The sequence below is a fragment of the Trachypithecus francoisi genome, unplaced genomic scaffold (assembly GCF_009764315.1).
Source record: "Trachypithecus francoisi isolate TF-2019V2 unplaced genomic scaffold, Tfra_2.0 Lachesis_group4, whole genome shotgun sequence".
NCBI classification, from domain to species: domain Eukaryota; kingdom Metazoa; phylum Chordata; class Mammalia; order Primates; family Cercopithecidae; genus Trachypithecus; species Trachypithecus francoisi.
The window spans coordinates 36711776-36734598 of NW_022681469.1; the positions used below are offsets into that span (position 1 = coordinate 36711776).

Below are 22823 nucleotides of genomic sequence, written 5' to 3' on the forward strand. Positions count from 1 at the left end.
GAACCACTTTAATATTTAATTATCATCATAGACTTAAGTCCCACTTAACATTCGAATGAGAAAATTTGTATTTTATGTTACAGTTTTAAATAACCACATTTTAACAGACTATCAATGTCAAAGCGGCATGATTATGTTTACTTATATCTAAGGAGAAAAATTCTATTCTTAAGATTTAAAGTAAATTATTTTACTATTAATTGAAGTAGAATTAAACACCGAAGATTTTCTGCTAAGTGTAAATACATACTAACTTTAATTAGAGATCTTTTTACCCAGTGAAATTAACTACAGTTCCCACTTCTGTTTACTTTTCACAAAATGTTCTATTTTAGCAACTATCACATAATAAAAATGTTACAAGCTGAGCACGGTGGCTCTCCCCTGAAATCCCAGCACTTTGGGAGGCTGAGGGGGGTGGATCACCTGAGGCCAGGAGTTCGAGACCAGCCTGGCCAACTTGAAACCTCATCTCTACTAAAAATATACAAAATTAGGCAGGCGCGGTGGTGTGCACCTGTAATCCCAGCTACTTGGGAGGCTGAGGCAAGAGAATCGCTTGAACCTGAGAGGCGGAGGTTGCAGTGAGCTGAAATTGTGCCACTGCACTCCAGCCTGGGTGACAGAGGGAAACTCCATCTCAAAAATAAAAAAATAAAATAAAAATGTTCCAATAATTTATACCCTGTTCTAATAAGTAGTAATAATAATTTGTCATATTACTAATTCATGAATTCTTATATTAAGTAATATTTTTATATTGCATATATCACTCATTCATTTCCTCAGCATGTATGTGTTAAATATCAACAATATGCCATCTGGTATTCTGGCACTAGAGATACATCACAAAGGAAGCAGACAGTAACCAAATAGATACATGTATCATGTTAGGTGGCAGCCATATGTACAGTGGCCATCAATAAAACATATTGAGAAAAAGGTCTATGGGAATGGAAAACACACCTTCATATAGGATGGTTGGAGATAACCTCACTAATCTCGAGTCATGTAAGTAGATACCAGAAGAAAGTGAACAAGCAAGCCAGGTGTGCATGTGTGCATATATGATTTTGTGTACATGTAGAGAAAGTGCTCTCAGGCAGAAGCAGCAGCACTTGCAAAGGCCTTGAGGCTGGAGCTTGCTTCCTGTGTTTAAAGACTAGCTAGGAGGCCAGCATGGCTTGAGTGGAGGGGAACAGGGCAAGTGAGGGGGTAGATGAGGTCAGATTGTGGGAAGCGGGGCTCATAGACTGTTATAAAGGCTTTGACTTTTACCTTGTGTGCTACCATTACAACATTTGAGTCAAGGAGTACTGTAAAAATGACTCATGCTTGAAGAGGCTCAGAGTAGTGTGTGGCCAGTTCTCTGACAAAGAAAGCACTGGAGGAGAAAGACCAAGAGGCTGCCTACATACTCAGGGATAAGCTGATGGTGGCTGGGGTCAGTGGATCGGTGGTGGATATGTTGAAGGAAGGTCAGGTTCTGGGTGTGTTTTGAAGGTAGAGCTGGCAGGAATGAAATTATAAACTGAGCTTATATGAACGATAATTTTTAAATCTCGAATACTCTTAGTCTACTAAACAAACATTCATAAAATATAACTGGTTTAAATTTCACTCAAGGCTTTTGTAAAAACATACTTTAGAATGTAAGAAAGAGCAAGATTTAGGACTTCCTTTCTTAGGGTCTTCTTTAACTGACTTGCTGATTCAGTGGTAAGCATTATATTTTCAATGTCATTGGTTTTTAAGGTCTCCACCTTAGACAAGTTAGATAGAAAATGTCTAATGTAAGGATATTCAAAATAGTCCATTATTGCTTTTCAAATGTAATTGTCATGGTTTAATTGGTTTCCTATTGCTCCTTATTATTTTCTGTCAAAATATAGCAGAAAGAGAGGAAGAATAAGAGCATTGTCTTTGGAGGGCAAGAGACCTAGGTTCAAGTCCAGGCTCGTGCATTTCTCAGTGTTGTGACCTTGGAGAATTAACCTAACCTCCCTGAGAGTCAGCAGCCTTCTCTTTTGGAAAGGAGACAGGATTGCTGTGGGCTGTGTTATTCTACACATAAAATAGCCAGTACAAAATACCAGACATGCCCATCATTATGTTTTTTTTTTTTTTTTTTTTTTTTTTTGAGACGGAGTCTGGCTCTGTCTCCCAGGCTGGAGTGCAGTGGCCGGATCTCAGCTCACTGCAAGCTCCGCCTCCCGGATTTACGCCATTCTCCTGCCTCAGCCTCCGGAGTAGCTGGGACTACAGGCGCCCGCCACCTCGCCCGGCTAGTTTTTTGTATCTTTTAGTAGAGACGGGGTTTCACCGTGTTAGCCAGGATGGTCTCGATCTCCTGACCTTGTGATCCGCCCGTCTCGGCCTCCCAAAGTGCTGGGATTACAGGCTTGAGCCGCCGCGCCTGGCCATGTTTGTTTTAATAATTACAATGACAGGATGTTGATGATATGGAAAGTATTTGCATTTATCAGGAAGAATTATTGTAGGAGGAAATATTGCCTTTAGAGTTGACTACTGCAAAGTTGCCATTTATTACCAATAATTTAGATATAGAAGGCTGCTTCATATTCCTAATATTCAGTACTTAATCTTGTATGTATACTAAAATAAGGATGTGTAAACAAAGGCAAGTCCAAATTGCTAAACGTGGAATTTAACCTGTCAGATTTGTACCTAATTTAGTGATAAACTCAGTAAAATGGTGGTCCTTCACTCTATATAGCATTCTTTTCTTAGTGAAGGTTGACACAAGTGAGCTTCCCCTGACTTACCTTCTCACTTGTCATCACCTGACCCCCTGGCTCCATTCTGTCAAGCAGGCAGTGTGCCACAGTGAAGTCTAATGTGATGGGACAACTTACACTATCAACGTGGATGACTATCTCATTTGACAGTTGAACCAAATGGAAACGTTTACTCATATTTAACCATGTAGCGCCTGTCAGGTAGCTAAGCCAAAAGATTATGTCAAATCAGCAGAATAATAAAGATAAGTTATTTGCTCTTTTTATCAATTTGCATAGGCATATTCAGTGAAATAATCACCTGTAACATTATGGTATGAGTTTTTATTGTTGTCTACATAATAATGTAATTTAGGTATAGTTTTTGTCTGAATATCCAAATTCCCAATTAATGATTTATACAGAATTTCCCAGTTGAACTTTTGTGATCATTGTCAATGCATAATTATTCATAGGTTAAAGTTTGTGTTTTGTATTAACATTTGCTCAACGGGAGTTGATTCTAAAGTAATATGTGAAAAATCCATTATTAAATAAATGTAAAACATTAGGATTCACTCATAGTTCACTGCTTTGTAATTTATGCATTAGACTTTTTCTCCTTCCTAAAAATACATGAAAGACTAATATTTGGCTATTAATTTTTCCATAGTTAACATTCAAAATGAATTCAGATGGAATAAATGTGATTGATTTATTATTCTGCATATGAAATTAATGTTTCCCTATTTAGGAATAAAATATTGTAAGAAATGCTTTCAAAGCATAAATTCCAGCAGCATGTGAGTCTCTGAAGTAAAAATTATGTACTCTATAGTGGAAAAAAATTCTCGTACTTAAATGATACTTTGATTTGACTGAAAGGTCATTATGTCAGTATAATTCAGGGATAAGTTTAAAATTAATTGCTTTCATCCTCATTGACTAGTTAACAAGCATCAAACATATGTATGCACACACATACATATGATTATATGTATATATATAAAGGAACAAATAAAAATCTTGTTAGGAAAGTTATTTTAAGCATTCATTTTTCTTTGTTTTCAATAATTCCTGTTTCTACCTATTTTATATGTAACCATTACAATTAGTACATTGGAATGATAAATGCACAAGTCTTTGGGAATTAAAATATAATCTTTAGAGAAATAAGCTAAGCTGGGCACGGTGGCTCACACCTGTAATCCCAGCACTTTGGGAGGCCAAGGCGGGCATATCATTTGAGGTCAGGAGTTCGAGACCAGCCTGACCAACAGTGTGAAACCCCGTCTCTACTAAAAATACAAAAATTACCCAAGCATGATGGCAGGTGCCTGTAATCCCAGCTACTGGCGAGGCTGAGGCAGGAGAATTGCTTGAACGCAGGAGGCGGAGGTTGCAGTGAGCTAAGATCATGCCATTGCACTGCAGACTGGGCAACAAGAGTAAAACTCTGTCTCAATAAATAAATAAACAAATAAATAAATAAACTAATAAGGTAGGAAATGATTGGTGTTAATTATCAAGTGCAAAAGGCTTATTTTGTTGTTAAAATATATAAACAGGTTTTGAAGTGAATATGAGATTCATACGTTTTTTTCCTCTGCATTAACAAGACAGTTAAGATTTCTGTGTTCAAGATTTTAGATGATTGCTGTACAACCGGATACCTAAATTGATACAGAATAAATTATAAATTTCTGTTATTTGATATATTTTACATTTTTAATCCTAATCTTAGTAAAATAAGATTTTTTTTCAGTCTTCATAGCTACTTTGTAAAATTCTGATGGAATTCATGTTGATTTCACAGGAATATTTAAACACAAAAATCTTGAAAAGAAACATAGCTTTCTTTCTTCCCTGTATATTTTAATTCTAATATTTATTTTTATTCATACGCCTATATATTTAAGCAAACAAAAAGGGCAGTGAACTTCTACATGTATCCAAAATTTCTATGTTTCCTACAACAATTAAATCTCCAGTTCTGTGTTAGCTGAATTATTATTTGGAAGAGAAGCAGTTAAGACATTTTACCTTACATTCATTATTTTTTAATAATATCTTCATTCAGGGGATTTCACTTAGTTGGTCAAATGTTTGGTACTACTATAAAACACTTTTCACTGCCATTTTCAAGGACTAGTCATTGTTCTGGTAGATCTGGAAAATATTTATTGTAATCTTTTACCTTGAAGCTTGTCTAAAAGAGAATAATTCCATTCCATTCATTCTGGGTCAAAATATAAAGCAAATGGCTGCATATATATCCAGTAAGTTTCCACTGTAAACACAATTAATATGTATACAGTGAACTTTTCCTTGGATTTTAATATATATATATATAAATGTATTAAACATATAAAAGTAAATGCTCAATCAGTATCAATTATTGATTCTGTTTTTTTTTTTTTCAGACCTGATGGAATTGGGACTGTTTCAGTGGAAGAAAAAGAAAGATTTGAGGAGATAAAAGAGAGACTCTCTTCCCTTTTAGAAAATCAGATAAGCCATTTCAGGTATATATATTTTATTCATTAATATAAATATTTCTTTTCGTATTTCACTTAACCCTTACTTCCCCCACAAATTGTTTTTTGTATCATTCTGCTAGTGCTCAAGATCATCAGTAGCCCTCCATTGCCTGCAGGGGAAGGTCCACACTCTTCAGTCTGTGGTCTGCTTCTCAGCATATCATTCAGTCTTCTGTACTCATTTAGGTTAGCCATTCCCCCTACAATATCCATTGCACCTTTTACTTGCCTTTTGCATTTCTCATTCTTGCATAGTCTCTTCCCCCAGCTCTGGTGACTGTTTATCCTGCTCTCTGTGTTACCAGATAAGGAGCCCTCAAGTCTCACCTCCACAGTGGAGCCTTTCTCAATTATTCCAGCAAAGAGTATTCTGAAGTCTTTGAGCATTTATTGTCTGTACTATTTTCTTGTCACTTATAACCCACATAGCTTTAAAGTCATTAGTTATCTTTTTATTTACATTCTGTGAGAACACAGGTCACAGCACCTAGCACAATTCCTTGCTCAAAAACTTAGCTATCAGCCAGTAACAGAGGCTCATGCCTGTAATCCCAACACTTTGGGAGGCCTTGTGGGGTGGATCACTTGAGAGCAGGAGTTCAAGACCAGACAGGGCAAAATGGTGAAACCCCATCTCTATAAAAAACACAAAACTTAACCAGCCAGACATGGTGGTGCGTGTCTATAGTCTCAGCTGCTCAGGAGGCAGAGGTGGGAGGAGCACCTGATTCTGGGGAGGTTGAGGCTGCAGTGAGCTGTGATCACACCACTGCACTCCAGCCTGGACGAGAGCATGAGACCTTGTCTCAAAAAAAAAAAAAAAAAAAAGCCACCAATACTAAGAACATTTCAAACATTTACAGAGTAAAAGATAAATACCTTGATAATATTTCTTTTCTCCTGGTTATAGTTAGTTCAACAGATAATGATTAAAAACAGAAATATGCCAATATATTTTCTTTCTCTCTCTTATTAGGCCTATAAAATGTCACCACGTAAAGTATTGTGTCTTCTAACCTGTCTGCCATGTTGCATGCATGTGATTTGGAACCATTTCATGTGTACTTATTTAAAAAATAAACTTAGTGAATATGCTCACAAAAATATTTTATTTAACCATATGAATGCTATGTGACTATGCTGAGACTCTATTTCCTTATCTTCTTATTCTTCCTGATACCTTATTGCCTCATTATTATTCCTTTTTGTTATGTTTTCTGATAATATAAAGGTCTTAGACTCTGTGATTTTTTTAAATGATATTGAAAGGAGAAAGTCTCATAGTATATACTATGAATCTGTTCCCCTACATTAGTGATTTTTCAATTGGGACTGGTAGCACTACCTTAGGGTAAGTGAATGAAGTACGATTTTCATTGTCACGAGAACCAGGGGTAGGGACAGTCATTTAGTGCTGGGTTTAAAAGTGCAGTACATGAGATAGTCCCACAATGGAGAATTATTCTGCTCAAAAGGCCAGTAAATTTACATTAGGAAACACTGTTGTAGATAACATAGCTGAATTCAACTTACAGAGTTAAGATTGAATTCTCCGCCTGAAATGATTTTTGAGTTTATAAACAAAAGGAAGACATAAAAAATTATTTTGCATTTGTAGAGATGTGTTTCTGCATTTGCTGTTGTTGAAAGCGTTGCCTTAGCCAGGTGCGGTGGCTCACACCTATAATCCCAGCACTTTAGGAGGGAAGGTTGCTTGAGCCCAGGAGTCCAAGACCAGCCTAGGCAATGTAGCGAGACCCCATCTCCACAAAAAAGAAAAACAAAAAAATTACCTGGGTGTGGTGGTGTGTGCCTGCGGTCCCAGTTATTCCAAGGGTGATATGGGAGGATCGCTTGAGCCTGGGAGGTCAGTGCTACAGTGAGCTCTGATTACACCACTGCACTCCAGCTTGGGTGATAAGACTCTGTCTCAAAAAAACAAAAACAAAACAACCAAAAACAAACAAACAAACAAAAAGTGTTGTCTCCTAGGTTGTATAGAATCCTTTAAATGTATTTTATGTACCTTTCAATGAAAATCAGTGTAATTTCCCTCTTTTTTGCTACCGTTGAGACCCAGCCATCATTCAATTAGATATCTATATTAGTAACTAAATAAGTCCCCATTATTATATCAATGATTTCAACTGCAAGCAATAGAAATTCTACCTCAAACTGTTTTAAACAATAAATAAATTTGTATGCTCACTTGCCTGCAGGTCTCAAACAGGCAAGCTTTAAGACAAGCTTTATTCAGTAGCCACAGCTCTCTTTCTTTGTGATTCTCACAGTGCTATTCTCTTTCATGGGATAGCTTTATCCCCAGACTGGTAATAAGATAACATAATTTTTTGATTTTTTTTTTTTCTTTATCTCACACCTTAGCCATTAAGCCTGCAGAATTTCTTGGCCTCACATTCATACATGCCAGTGTTCAAAGGAAGTCATAGAAGCTGTATTTTTCTGTAGTTTTCTCTTAAGATCATAAAAAGTTTCCTTAGAAGATCTAGCAAACTATTTTTTTATATCTCATGAGCCTGGTTTTGAATCAAAACCAGCGGCCAGAGAAATTCTGTGCACTGGATGCCTCAATCAGTCACTGACATTGACATGGGATTGCTATATCGAGTTAGAGTAATCAGAGCCACTCACCAGGGGACTTCAGTCCCCCACACTACCACCCAAAAACTACAACTACATAGTAGTGGACAGCGCTGTCCACATCATTTATTGTATTCATTTTGTATTAGTATCATTTTAGTTTCCTGTCCTCTCTTAAAGTTTTGTTTCTCTATTTCTCTTATACGCACATCATCTTTGGATAATTTCTCTAAATATGTACTTTACAATCCTGATATGGTTTGGTTCTGTGTCCCCACCCAAATCTCACCTTGAATTGTAATAATCCCCAAGTGTCAAGGGCAGGACCAGGTGGAGGTAATTGGATCGTGGGGGAGGTTTCCCCCATGCTGTTCTCATGATAATAAACGAGTCTCAGGAGAGCTGATGGTTTTACAAGTACATTTCATGAGTTTTCAGAAACTTAACGATTAAAAAAACCCTAAAATCTTCCAGAAAGAGAAACCAGATTTTATATAATGAGTTAGAATGACTTCTCAACATTGATTTATTCTGCAAGTATTTATTGAGCTCCTATTATGTGTCAGACAGTGAACGAAACTTTAAAAGATCCTTTTCTTCAACTTTCATTTTGATGTGAAGAGCAATACTGGTATCTGGAAAACAGTAACTTCATAATTCTGAGAAACTATCATTTCCAACCTAGAATTCTGTACCAGCAATAGTTTCTATTAACAGTGATGGTAGAATAATGATATTTTTAGACATGCACTAAAAAAAATGTTCCTTTTATATTCCCTTTGGTGAATTGTAGAATTTACCAACACCAAGGGGAAACAAAGAGGATCTAAAATCCCTGAAACTGGCTGGGTGTGGTGGCTCATACCTGTAATCCCAACATTTTGGGAGGCTGAGGTGGGTGGCTTATTTGAGGTCAGGAGTTTGAGACCAGCCTGGCCAACATGGTAAAACCCTGTTTCTGCTAAAAATACAAAATTAGCTGGTCATGGTGGTGAGCGCCTATATTCCCAGTTACTTGGGAGGCTGAGGCATGAGAATTACTTGAACCTAGGAGGCAGAGGCTGCAGTGAGCCGAGATCATGTGACTGCACTCCAGCCTAGGTGATGGAGTGACACTGTGTCTCAAAAAAAAAAAAAAAAAAATTCCCTGAAACAAGAAATCAACATGGGAGAGAGAAAGGAATCACTAGAGTGATGGTTAACTGAGACCCTCAAAGTGCCAGTTGATTTTAGAGAGCAATCAATTCTGACTGGAGCATGTCAGAAAAGGCTTCAACATAGATTAAATTGATAAAACATATTTTGACATGTTGAGACATTTACCCACTTGAAATAGAGTTTGGAGTTGTATTAATTAGATTGTACTAGTTTTATGAGAATTTGGAATTGTATTTGATTAAGTATATAAAGAGAGAACATCAAAAATAAATAGAAGTATGAATTATGAACAAACTATTGAGCAAAGCACAGAAAGTAATCATAGAAAATACTGTGTCTCAGTTGTCTAGGATATTCTCATAACTAATGTAATGTAGATACTGAATTTAGATCTAACCCCTGCAAAATGATGTAACTATATTAGAAGTAAGGAAGGGATGGAAATTTTGTTTACAGTGGAGGAATGTGGTCAAAAAAAAAAAAAAAAAAAAAGCTACTTATGTCCAAGATGGAGCAGTAGGGGATTATATTTACCCTCTCACCCAAAACAATTTTAAAAGGCCCCAAAAATGGGAAAAAATATTTTCAAGACATTAAACATAAAGCAATGAAAGTGATTCCTGAGAAATCGAAAAGAAATGGAGTAAGCCCTTTAGTTGTACCTGCTTACTGCCAGAAGAGCATTTCCAGGCAATGATCCAGAAAGGAGGAACCTAAGTAGAGCCTAGTGGACTCTCTGACTTGAAGAGGCAGAGCTGGAATTCCAGGGAGGCCAAGGTAGCCAGAGATTTCAGGCCAGAGTTCTAAAGGAGAGAGAGGAGAGAGCTACAGGTATTTGCAAATGATTCCCTGGAGTCTCCGGTTAAGTATTGATCATTCCATATATGTGAGCAAACTATCCAAAGTCTGACAAAGAACCACAGGAAAGGATTATGGGGGGAAATCTCCAATGCTAACACACAGGACCAGGGGTAGTTCTAGTTTTCATTACCCAGAGTAGAAAACCAACTAATGGGCATCTGTAGAGTACTATAGAGTACTCATTAGGTTTTGCTTCAGCCATGGGAAAAAAATTAGCCCTAAAATAAACACAACTCTGATATCACCTAATGGGGATTAAAATCAACATTCAAATAAGTCAAACTGTTTCCAGGTAATTTAAGTGCATTCTTGAATACAGAGATCAAGCATATTTAAAGGAATACAAAAATATCTAGACATCAACAAGATAAAACTCACTATGTCCAGCATCTAGTCAAAAATTTTTAAGTATATAGAAAAATAGTAAAATATGATCAATGAAGAGGATTAAAAAGCCAACCAAGCAAAACTGAGAAGACACAAAATATAGAATTAGTAAATAAAGGTATTAGAAGGACTACTTTTTTTTTTTTTTTTTGAGACAGAGTCTCGCTCTGTCGCCCAGGCTGGAGTGCAGTGGCTGGATCTCAGCTCACTGCAAGCTCCGCCTCCCAGGTTCACACCATTCTCCTGCCTCAGCCTCCCGAGTAGCTGGGACTACAGGGGCCCGCCACCTCGCCCGGCTAGTTTTTTGTATTTTTTACTAGAGACGGGGTTTCACCGGGTTAGCCAGGATGGTCTCGATCTCCTGACCTCATGATCCGCCCGTCTCGGCCTCCCAAAGTGCTGGGATTACAGGCTTAAGCCACCGCGCCCGGCCAGGACTATTATTAATATATGTTATATACAACCAGTTAAGGGCATGTATGGTAAACCTATGGCTGACATACTTAATGGTAAAAGACTGGATGTTTTCTACCTAAAATCAAAAACAAGGCAAGGATGTCTGCTGTCACTTCTTCTGTTCAAAATTGTACCAAATGGTCTAGCCAGTGCATGGATTCTGAAAAAAATGGATTTTTTAAAGTCATCCAAATTGGAAAGAAAGAAGCAAAACTATATTTGCAGGTAACGTGATTATCTGAATAGAAAATCTTATGGAATCTAAAAAATTCTACTCTAATATTTAAGTTGCATAATCCTAGATAATTTTTTTTTGAGACAGGGTCTTACTCTGTTACCCTGTCTCAGGGCTAGACAGTGGTATGATCACTGCTCACTGCAGCCTCAACCTCCCAGGCTCAAGCTATCCTCCCACCTCAGCATCCCAAGTAGCTGGGACCAGAGACACATGCCACCATGCACAGATAATATTTTCTTTTACAGAGATAGGATCTCCCTATGTTGCCCAAGTCTACTCTTAAATTCTTGAGCTCAAGAGATCCTCCTGCCTGGGCCTCCCAAAATACTGGGATTACAGGCATAAGCCACCACACCCTGTGATAAATATATAAATATTAATTTATTTCTACATATTGGCAACAATCAAATTGAAATTAATATCATTTACAATAGCAACAAAAAATATGAAATACTTTGGGATCAACCTGATGAAAGATGTGTAAAACCTGTACACTGAATAGTATAAAGTATTGCTGAGAAAAATTAAAGAAAACCTAAATAGAGGGAGAGATACTGTACTCATGGCTCAGAAGACTCAATATTTTTGTCAGTTCTCTCTAAATTGACCTATTTCAGTCAAAATTCCAGCATGATTGGTTTTTAGAAATTAACCTGATAATAGAGTTGGCATGTAAATGCAAAGAATTTACCATAGCAAAAATAACTTTTAAAAAGGACAACGTCGGAATCTTAACACTGATTTCAAAATTTATAATGCTGCAGTAATCAAGATAGTATGCTATTGAAAGTCCAGAAGTAGACTCACACACATACTTGGTCTGTTGATTTTCAGTGAATGTGCAAGGGCAATTTGCCAAGTATACTTTTTTCCGACAGATGGTACTGGAACTATTGGATATTCAAATGCAAACTATTGACCTCAATTCATACCTCACCCATAATATAAAAGTTAACTCAAAATAGGTAGACCTAGAAAACTTGGGAGAAAAATCTGTGTCTTAGGGCTAGACAAAGATTCTTAAATAAAATACAAAAATCATAATTCATAAATGGAAAAAAATGTTACCTCAAACTTCCTCAAAATTGAGAACTTTCGGTCTTCCAAAGACATTGTTAGAATAAAAAGTTAAGTCACAGAATAGGAGAAAATATTTAGACAGTGCACATCTGACAGTAAACTTTTATTCAGAATATATAAAATTTTTAAAGTTTAATTATAAAATATTGACCCAATTTAAAAAATTGTTTTAACAGATACTTCACCAAAGGAATATTATAGCAAAAAGGCATATAGAAAGATGCTCAGTATCATTATTCAATAAGGGAATTGCAATTTGAAACCACAGTTAGGTCCCACTGCATACCTTGTGGTATAGTTAAATTCAAAACAAAACAAAAACTGAACATAACAAGTGTTGGCACAGTTGTGGAGAAACTGGAACTCTTATATGCTGTTGATAGGAATATAAAATGCTACAACCCACTTTGGAAAATAATTTGGCAGATTCTTAAAAATTTAAACATTTATCATTTGACCCAGCCATTCCATTCCTAGGTATTTTCCCAAGAGAAATGGAAGCATGTGTCCACACAAAGACTTTTATATGATTGCTCATACCAACATTATTCATAGTAGCCAAACTCTGAAAGCCAAATGACCATCAGCAAGCAACAGATACACAGTGTATGCCATGCAATGGAATACTACCCACCAATAAAAAGGAATGAACTCTTGATACATACAACAGCATGAATAAATATCAAGATAACTATGCTGAGTGAAAGAAATCAGACCCACAAAAGTAAATACTGTACATTTCCTCTTACTTAAAATTCTAGACATACAAACTAATCAAAATTATAGCAAGGAAATGAGTAGTTGCCTGTGGTCTGGGGGGAAGACTTGCAGGCCATGAATTAACTTGATTATAGTCACAAGTATATACATATGTCAAAACTTAACCAAACTGTATATTTTAAATATGTGCAGTTCCTGAAACAAATGAAAGCTACATACTTCTCTTCCATAGTGGAAAGTTAGTAGGACAATATTTAAAATTGAAAAATCAAGAAATAAAAATATTAATGTACAATTGAAGGATATAAAGTTTAAATACCAAAAGAATCAGCTAAAAGTTGACAGCATTTTTTTAAAAAATAGAAAGCAGAAACTGGAACTGACATAAAGGATTTCTGGTTTTCATTTAAAAAAAAAAAGTCAGATAAAAAAGTTTCCTCCTTAAACTATGTGTATATATCACTTTGGTAAAAAAAAAAAAAAAAAAAATACTGTATTTAAAAATAGGTAGGGAACAAAAAGGGCTTAATTGTAAGACAAATCTGTGCTGGTTTATTTATATGTGCAGTTAATTTGCCATAATGGGAATAAGGGTGACTTCAGTTTATTCATGTTAAGTATATAATGTGGCTGAATTTTATTTGATGAATGAGTGTTTTCCACTTTGCTTTGCTGTTATAGAGCTGCCAGAGTGGTAAAAACCCAAAATATTTAGCCTGAAAGGCAGAACAAAATACTTCTCTTCTTTTAAAACTTGTTTTGTAAAGATTAATTAAGCTTCTATGTAGTTATTTTGTGTACTTTATTGATTCCGGATTACTTGTACTCTGTAAATGCATTGAATTATTTACACATCATGGGCAGCTAATGCTAATTTAGAACATACCCAGTGGGACCTCAGAGCCCTGAAATGCTAAATGTAATCTGGGGATCAGTAACATTCCATTCATAAAATGTGTCACCCACAGGTTAATGGAAATAAACAATAGGGAAGACAATGGATGGATTATGCAAATACACTGAAAAGATTAAGCAGGGGGAGGGGACTACAAGAACCCAACTTGTGTTTTATTTAAACGTGGATTAAGGTTTATAGTATACAAAATGATTAAAGGTACTTTGCTAATTTGCTAATGCTCTTAAAAGCACCACTGCACAGAAGAAACTATCAAAATAAATTGGTTATGGCTTTTTTTGTGCGTGTGGGTGGAGAGTAGCAGAGTACATAGTGGCAAGATTAAGAAAGGACATTTTTAGCGGTAAATAAAATGATAAATGCGATATTCTGTTTTAAAAAAAATCTTGAGTGACTAGATTTTTATAACATTTATTTGCATCTGTGTGAGACTAATGAAAGTTTCACGAATATAAAATCCAATCCTAATATAAATTAAACTGCTGTTTTGTTTTAAAAAGGAGAAATCAACCTCTTCTTTAAAAAATAGTTCTATAAAACAAGTTAAACTTAACATATGTGCTTTTGGGGGAAATATGTTTAAATTATGGCATGAAAAATATAATTTTATTATTAGTTATATCTGAGAAAATATGTCCGCTAAATGCCTGAATTATGCAAAAGGACATAGAGATACGTAAACTTCTTTGCAAGTTATTAGTTTGCAGATTTCTAAGTCAGAGCAAGGTGCCATCCTAAGGACAGCCCAGCGGCCTGTAGCACTTGATCCTGCGGTGGGAACTGTAGTCCTGGGAGGAGGTGCTTTGTTGAATCTGGTTCAACAAAGCAAGGAGCTCCAAAAAGATGAAATGGCCCTGATGTTCAGTATTGTTTAAGTGGAAATTGACGTGAAGCAGGACCCCCCCCCCCCCGGTAAAGAGCGATAAACCTGTTACCATCATTTAACCATGAAATTCTGAGTAGCCCACTCACTCTCCAGCCTTGTCTGACACTGATTTCAGAACATCCCCATGACCAGTCCTCCATTTGTTGGTGTGCACTAGGAATATGTAGGACTAGAAATATTTGGGACAAATGACTATAGACAAAAGAGCTGCAGAGGGTTTATGTGTATTGTATGGGGAGGTGGAAAAGCTAGACATCATGGTAGACAGGCCAATGTCAGCAAAGGAAAGAGCTGGAATCTTGCTGTGGTATATGTGGCCACCCTAAACCACACATAGCCATAGGAGAAAATGGGGGAAACTTATTTCATTTTCTCTTAGAACTTGGATAGCAATTCTTGAACAAGAAATTATTGCAGAATGCATATTATCGCTTTACTCGTGACCCTTGAGGTTCTTTTATTTACTGTATTCTTTTAAAACACGTATCCTCAAAATGTTTAGAACCTTTTTCATCACAGCTCATACCTTTATTGTTTAAGTCATTGAAATCCTAGGGTTAGGTAAACTCTTAACAGTTAAAATTTCCCTGGATGAGTTGATGCTATAATATTTTGAGTTTGTTTCATGGTTCTTCATTAATGCCAAGTAATACAAACAGGAATTATTTAGCAGTCTTGGGTATTAAATGTTTGACTCTTTTGTTCTTTCTTTTGTTTTTAAAGATACTGTTTTCCCTTTGGACGACCTGAAGGTGCTCTAAAAGCTACACTTTCATTACTTGAAAGGGTATGTTTGAACATTACTCTGTAAACACTGTTTGCTTTCTCAGGACTGTGTATTTTAGTTATTGAACTAGGGAGACAGACCCCATTATACTCTCTACCGATTCCATCACATTTCGTGAGTTTCTCAACTTTTCTTACTACATGCAGACACTGTCTACAGCACTTCATTCTCCCTGAAGCCTTTCTGAAGCCTCACACTGCCATCCTATACTCATATTATGGCATCTTTTTGGTAGTATTCATTTTTCCTACCTCTTTATTTCCCTCATGAAATGCTTTTTTTTTTCAGTTAAGAATAATTGTTTTTGCTTTTTCAGACTTTACAATTGTCTTTTATCGTCCTCCAACTTTATTTGTACTTCTACCTGTCATAGTCCTCATGCCAACAAGTTTATCATTTACCATTCACAAATATATCATTTCATTCATTCAATATTCATCTCAGAATTTATTTCAGTTACTCCAGTGTGTGTGTTACCTTAAATGAATTCACATATTATAGAAATGTGTTTCTCCCCCACAAAATAACCAGCAAACAAGATTTTTAATCCAGACGAAAAAAATCATTTTTTAAGGAAAATATATTCTCTATTCCTATTTTTATGACAGTTGAAGTTTCAAAGAGCAGTATTTTTCATCTGTCTGTAAATTTATTTATATACTTGTTAGATGCTAACAGTTAAATAATGTAGCCAAATCCTATTTCTTACCAGAATTAAAACGAATTTCTAGATTCATCTTTAGCTCATAATTTGGTTATTATAATCCTGATTTATTGAATTCTAACACTTGATCTTGTCCACTTTCTGCCAAATTAATTTTAGATACTATATTGTTTATTAGCATCTTTATTAAAAAGCAAAGAGAGAAGACATTGTTCAGATATTACATCTCCATTTCAGTGATTTAAGAACTTGAGAGATGAAGACTAGAACTGATGATTAAAATGAGATCTTAGGATTACAGATTGATTTTATTTTTATATCCCTGTCTTATCCCTGATTATTGGGGATTGTGCAATAGAAATATGATTGTTGTAATTATGTTTTATTAGAATTTTTGTAATACTGAAAGCTGCACATAACTCAGATTTTTCAAAGTATTCATGTCATCCTATTCATTAAGGTATTATGAGTAAAATAAAATCCTTAAGGATTGCTTTATATTTTGGAACAACATCCCATCGTAGGTACCTAATACAGTTTTTCCATGTCTGGGTTTCCATGGCAGAGCCTCCTTTCTCCGCCCCCCCCTCAAGTAGGGAAGACTTAGTAATAGCAGGATGCCCTCATGCCCTGCATTGACAGGTGGCAGGATGAACAGGGACATTTATTCCAGTTATAGTCACTAATCACATCTCCTGCTGAATTGAGACAGAAATGTTAAGGGTTATTTCTTCATTTTTATGTCTCTTACTGACATAGAAAAGTAAAACAAAAATATGCATATGAATTCTTGAAACCTATGATACCTTGGAAGAACATGGAATGCAGCATGAAATCAAGGTTGACATCTCCCTTTTTGCATTTGCCAGCCCTTTACCTGTACTTTGCCAGAAAGTAAGTTTCTGGTTCCCAGATAATATGAAATATTACCTAGGAGACATATACATTCTAATTTTAACAGCCATTTTTGTTATGTAAAGTTTGTCGCCATGGGAAGTATAATAGTAACGTTTGTGGTTCCGCATATGAAAAAAAAATTAAAGTTTAGTAATAATCACATTTAATGGTGCATGTCTATTTTTTACTATGCACAAAGGGATTTTTCTGTCTACAAAGTCTAATGTGCACTGCTAATTAAAGTGCTAAATATTTGTCAGAATTACTGAATTTGATAAAGATTTTTTTAATCATAAAGTTTGCTATTTTCAAAAAAGAAAACCTTGCCTAACAAAATCTTTAAAATGTCATCAGTGAGTAGCCTTTAAAAAATGTTGTCAAAGGTCACTGATACTTGGATGATTAAATAAATCAGGGATGACAAAATCCTTAGTGCTGAGGCTGACTTAAAAGAGAATGAAACAATACAGCATGAAATGCATGTTTTCATGTTCTTTCAATATTCCTTTCAATATAAGACATAGAAATGGAGCACTTACAAAAGCATTGTCTTCTCTATATTAACATTCTGGCATATATTTTGTAATGTGAATGAAAGTAAAGCATGAATAATTGCATTAAATATGCAGAAAGATAGTTTTACTAATAGTGCAATCAAAACTTAATGTGAGCAGGTTTATCACTATGCAGGTTTTAAAGAAAATTATGAGTCAATGTAACAGTGTTTATAAGTACATTACATTTTGAATTCTGGATGTAATTGTATTTTCCCCTTGCCTAGTAATAACATTTTTAAAGGAAAAGTCCAAAAATACTTTTTGGGAGCCCAACAGAGAATAATCAGTTATTTTTTAAAACCATAGAAAGTTTTTATGTATTTTAACATTCGATACTCCATAAGCATTCATTTCACTCAGGCAAAGAGGTTTTCTCCTCCCTCTTTGAATAGACTGCCATGGTATCTTCAGCAAATCACAGTCATTAAAATTTAGTGAGATTAGAGGTCTTGATTTTTTTTTCAGAGCTCAAAGATTATGCTTATTCTTAATGAAATTTCTGTTATTGTTCTCAAATATATTGCTCAAAAGACTCAAGGCTTTTAAGTTAGGGATGTGCAAAATAAACTTTATTATTTGTCCCAAGAACTGTAATCTTGATCTGAAACAGCTGCTCTAATGGTGTCACAGGTCCCTGGAGAAAAAGTGGCAGTCACACTGAATGGTGACCTGGTCTGGGGAGGTTTTGAAATGCATAAATTAGGCTTAGGAGGAGCTAAGGTGGGAGGATTACATTCCCAGTTGGGAAGTACATTGCAGACCCATTACATTCCCCCTAAGTTACCTAGGACCCCTCTACCCTTCCTAGTAATAGTCAGATCAAGGACAATTTGTGTAATTTGTCTTTAGTATTTATTTTATGCAACATCTATCTTTTTTCTTCTGTCTGTCTGTCCCCAACCCTGCCCCTCACCCTTCCACTTCCTCTCTCTGTAGGTTTTAATGAAAGATATTGCCACTCCCATACCAGCAGAAGAGGTGAAGAAAGTGGTCAGAAAATGTCTCGAGAAAGCTGCCTTGATCAATTACACTAGACTCACAGAATATGCCAAAATAGAAGGTCAGTGCAGTGAGCAATTGTCGAAGTGGCAGTGAGAGCCAACAATGCCTATTAACTGAATTTTCTATGAGAAGTCCTTTCCTTTCCTGAACAATCCTGTGCCATGGCAAAGGGAAATGTCTCATTAAAATCTCAGCTGGTGAACTGAAGAGCTTTTTCCTATTCATTGCTTTAATATGCCTCCTGGGACTCTGCTTGAATGAAAGACCCAGGATTCGTGCTTAAGTTGTCCTTTGTTCTTATTTTGAGTTTTCAAAAAACCAAAAGGTGTTTTCATGGGTTGTGTTTTTTGGCAGTACTGTAAGTATGTCTAACATTTGAACTATAGGCAGCAAAATCTTTCCTGATCAGTAACAGTGTAGTATTATGTAATTTTATTTTCTGCAGTATCACTCAAAAAAGGAAGAAACTTGTTGATTATTGAGGGCTGAAATAAACTCATAGAACTTCCTTTGGTTTTTAATTGCTTGCAATGTATTGATGCATTTGAAAGATTAGATCTCTTGAGAGAACTGTGCTATTTTTTTTTTTTCTTTCTTCAGGCTTTATTCATTAAGGATACTAATTTTTTAAATGTTTAGAAATAGGTAGATTGGAATTTGTGGCAAAGTCACAAAATCAGCTTTTATTCAACAGTTTTATTCAACAACATTAATTTATATAATTGAAAGTAATGGAAAGGCCTCAAATTTTTTGCTCAAATTGTCATAAAACTGACTTACATAATAATACATGAAGGATTAACTAATAGAGGGGGAAAATGCAGTTAATGTTAAATACTTATCTGAAAATAAAAGTTTCTTACCTGAAAATAAAAGTAAGTCATCCTTTATAAAATTTTAGTAACCTTTTATATAAAATGGTACTTAAGGAATCATGAATTTATGAAGTAGTTGATATTAGAATAGTTTTAGCAAAATTCAGGTAGGGAAAAGGATTGATGATAATTGTTTGTGTTATTATTCCTTTCTTCTCTCCAAATCTGGTCAAGCTTTCTAACAAGCATACGATAACCAACCTCCTGAGTGATTAACAAAAAAGCCATCTCATCACCATAGCAACCAATATTATATCACGAGAGTAACAACATGAAACCTCCTTAGTTACCATTTTAACTTCATTAATTATGATATCATGTTGTGTTAAAGCAAAAGCAATGAACATTTGATCATTCGAGGAAAGTGGAAGATAAACACATTGGGTTTCAGTCTTAAATACTCTTTCAAATAATTATCATGTTTTGCGAGTATTGAGTATTCTGACACAGATTGGAAGAAATGATATTAAAATAGACATATTAAAGCCTTTCAAATCTGGCAAAGATGAACATTGTGGGGAACTTGAATAAACACTGTATTGTTTTATGTAAATGTTATGTACCCTACCAAAAAAACCTGTAAGAATCATTTTGCTCTTAACTGAGTTAATATTTTTGACTATTACCTTGTGCAAGGATACAGAAAAGATATATGCAGTACACTTTGTATTTTATAGCCATAGAATCCATTTTAAATGGATAAAGAAACTTTTTTTTTTTAGACACATACAAACAAGTCTGTGTTATATAAAAGCCTATGGTAGGGCCCAATGGACAGTGAGCAGGAAACTCTCCTACCTTTTCCCTTTTTGAAGTCACTTCTGTCTTGTCTCTGGTCTAATGGAAGAATATTCTGGAAAATGGATCCTAGCAACCCACTCTGGTAGGAATGCTGAGCAGTCATCTTTAAAAAGTAGCAAAACAAAATGCTTGCTCAGTAGGTGACAAAAACTTCTATGTTTTTCATCATCTCCCTCTCCCCCTGCTTTTTACTTAAAAAATATATATATATATGTGTGTGTATATATATATGTGTATATATATGTGTGTGTATATATATATGTGTGTGTGTGTATATATGTGTGTATATATATATATGTGTGTGTGTGTATATATATATATATATTTATCCTCAGGACCAGACTAAGAACCAAATCAAACTTAAGTTAGAAAGAAGTAGCCTTTTACATTATATGAGCAACAAGGGTAGAGTTTGCTTTTCTCCTAAATTCTCTTTTCTTATGTTTTAGGCCCAGCAGAAAAGGAAACAGGTAATTAATATTTCTGCATGCACAAGCCATTATTTCTCATGTGGTGGTGTGATGTTTTTTAAAGCACTTTGTTGAGACATGATTGACAGGCAAGCTGTACATATTTAATGTATACCACTTGATGAATTTGGAGGTAAATAGCTGTGAAATGATCATTGCAATCTATACCATAAACCTGTTCATCACCTACAAAAGTTTCCTCCTGCCCTCTTTATTTATTATTATTAATATTTTATGATAAAAATATTTAACACAAGAGCTATCCTCTTAGCAATTTCTTTAAGTGTACTATATTGTTAACTACAGGCATTCTGCTGTATAGTAGGTCCCTAGAACTTATATATCTTGAATAACTTAGACTTTGTGCCCTATGAATAATACTGCTTCATGTTCTCTTCTCCCAGCCCCTGGCAGTCACTGTTCTACTCTCTGCTTCTATGAGTTTGATTCTTTTAGATTCCTCATATAAGTGATATCCTGTATTATTATGTACTGTGATGGGGCTTATTTTACTACTAAGCCAGAAATTCCTTTTTTAAGACTGAATAATATTCTGTTATATGTATATACTACGTTTTCTTCATCCATTCATCTCTTAATGAACATTTAGGTTGCTTTCCATGAATAACGCTGCAATGACCATGGGACAGCAGATGTCTCTTTGAAATCCTGATTTCAATGTTTTTGGTTGTATACCCAGAAGCGAGATTGCTGAATCCTTTGGAGTTCCATACTTTATTTTTACAGAAACCTCCATACTAGTTTCCATAGTGGCTGCACCTAATTACATTTCTACCAATAGTATACAAGAGTTCTTTTTGCTCCACATCCTTGCCAGTACTTGCTATCTCTTGTTTTGTTTGTTTGTTTGTTTAAAATAATAGTCATCCTAACAGGTTTGAGATGATATCTCATTGTGGTTTTGATTTGCATTTCTCTGAAGATTAGTGATGTTGAGCACCTTTTCATTTATGTGTTGGCCATTTATTTGTATGTCTTTTGAGCAATGTCTGTTCAGTTTCTTGTTTCATTTTAAGTTGGGCTATTTGGGTTTCTGCTGTTGAGTTATAGGAGTTACTTAAATAGTTCAGATATGAACCCTTTCTCAATGTATGGTGTGCAAATATTGTCTCCCATTCTGTAGATTGCCTTTTCATTTGTTGTTTCCATTGCTGTTGGTGGTGTGATGTTTTGTCATTGATGAATAGCTCTCTTTTTCTCAGGGCTTCTATTAGATCCTTTTGATTAGGAATACTGAAAATGCTTTGATTTTATCAGAATGATTGCTAATGCTTTGTAGGTAAAGTATAGGCCATTCATCTCGAAAAGTTCAGCAATATTTTTGATACAAATTTAAAGCAAAACACCTGAGGCTATATGAATGGTATGTATTATGTTTTAAGCATATCCACTAATCTTATTTGGAAGCTGTCACCGATATTTGAAGGGCTCTTACAACAAGAAAAGAGGACCATCTTCCTTTATCACTCTTGAAAATAACAGAATAAAAAGCATAAATGCTATTAAATAAAAAGTAAGCAGTTATTAGCTTTGAAAGTTAGTAACTTTGAAAGTTCACAGGAATGAACAGAGGTTATGAAATCCCATCAGGAAATTGCTAGGAAAGAGTTCACTGAGTTGCTGATTTTTTTAACGTTCTATTTTTTTTTCTTGCATCCCTTATCACAATTATTCATTTAACTACATGTGCCTGTTATTATCTGTTTTTCCTCTCTATCTTCTCTTCAGCCCCATGCAGGCAGGGTCCTTACTGACTTGTTCACTGTTGTATTCCCAGCACCCACCACTGTGCGTGCTGACACAAAATAGGCACTCTGAACTTTGGAGAGAGGTAGGAGATTAGTTAGTTACATCTGAAAACAAGGGAGCGAGAGACAGGTGGTGAAACTTCCTAATCCTAGTTTTCTCATTTTGGTCAAATTTTATATGCAATGTTATAAGCAAGTTTGCTTGGGTTGTTTTTAACTGAAGTCTTCCATTAAGGACTCCATTTCTTTTTTTTTTTTTTTTTTTCTACCTTTTTCAATATTTGACCCCAGAAAGTGACAGGAACAAAACACTCAGAGCCACGAAGAGGAGAAAGAACACACCTACAATGATTGCTAAGTGCACTTTAGAGAAAAATGAATTAGAAAAAAATATGGGACTGATTATCCCCTCTTATGACG

General features: G+C 35.3%; 1 protein-coding gene across 22 annotated transcripts in view; it reads left to right on the forward strand.

Moving 5' to 3' along the window:
• CADPS2 (calcium dependent secretion activator 2) overlaps positions 1-22823 on the forward strand; it is a 578042-nt gene that overhangs the window by 424255 nt on the left and 130964 nt on the right. For 13 of the 22 annotated variants that reach the window (XM_033192372.1, XM_033192376.1, XM_033192366.1 and 10 more), the window contains 4 exons: positions 5162-5263; positions 15305-15368; positions 18423-18546; positions 20614-20634. In XM_033192372.1, coding sequence (XP_033048263.1) covers positions 5162-5263; positions 15305-15368; positions 18423-18546; positions 20614-20634 — 311 coding nt within the window. The remainder of the gene's footprint in view (positions 1-5161; positions 5264-15304; positions 15369-18422; positions 18547-20613; positions 20635-22823) is intronic. The other 9 variants (XM_033192385.1, XM_033192369.1, XM_033192373.1 and 6 more) reach the window with 1 other exon arrangement.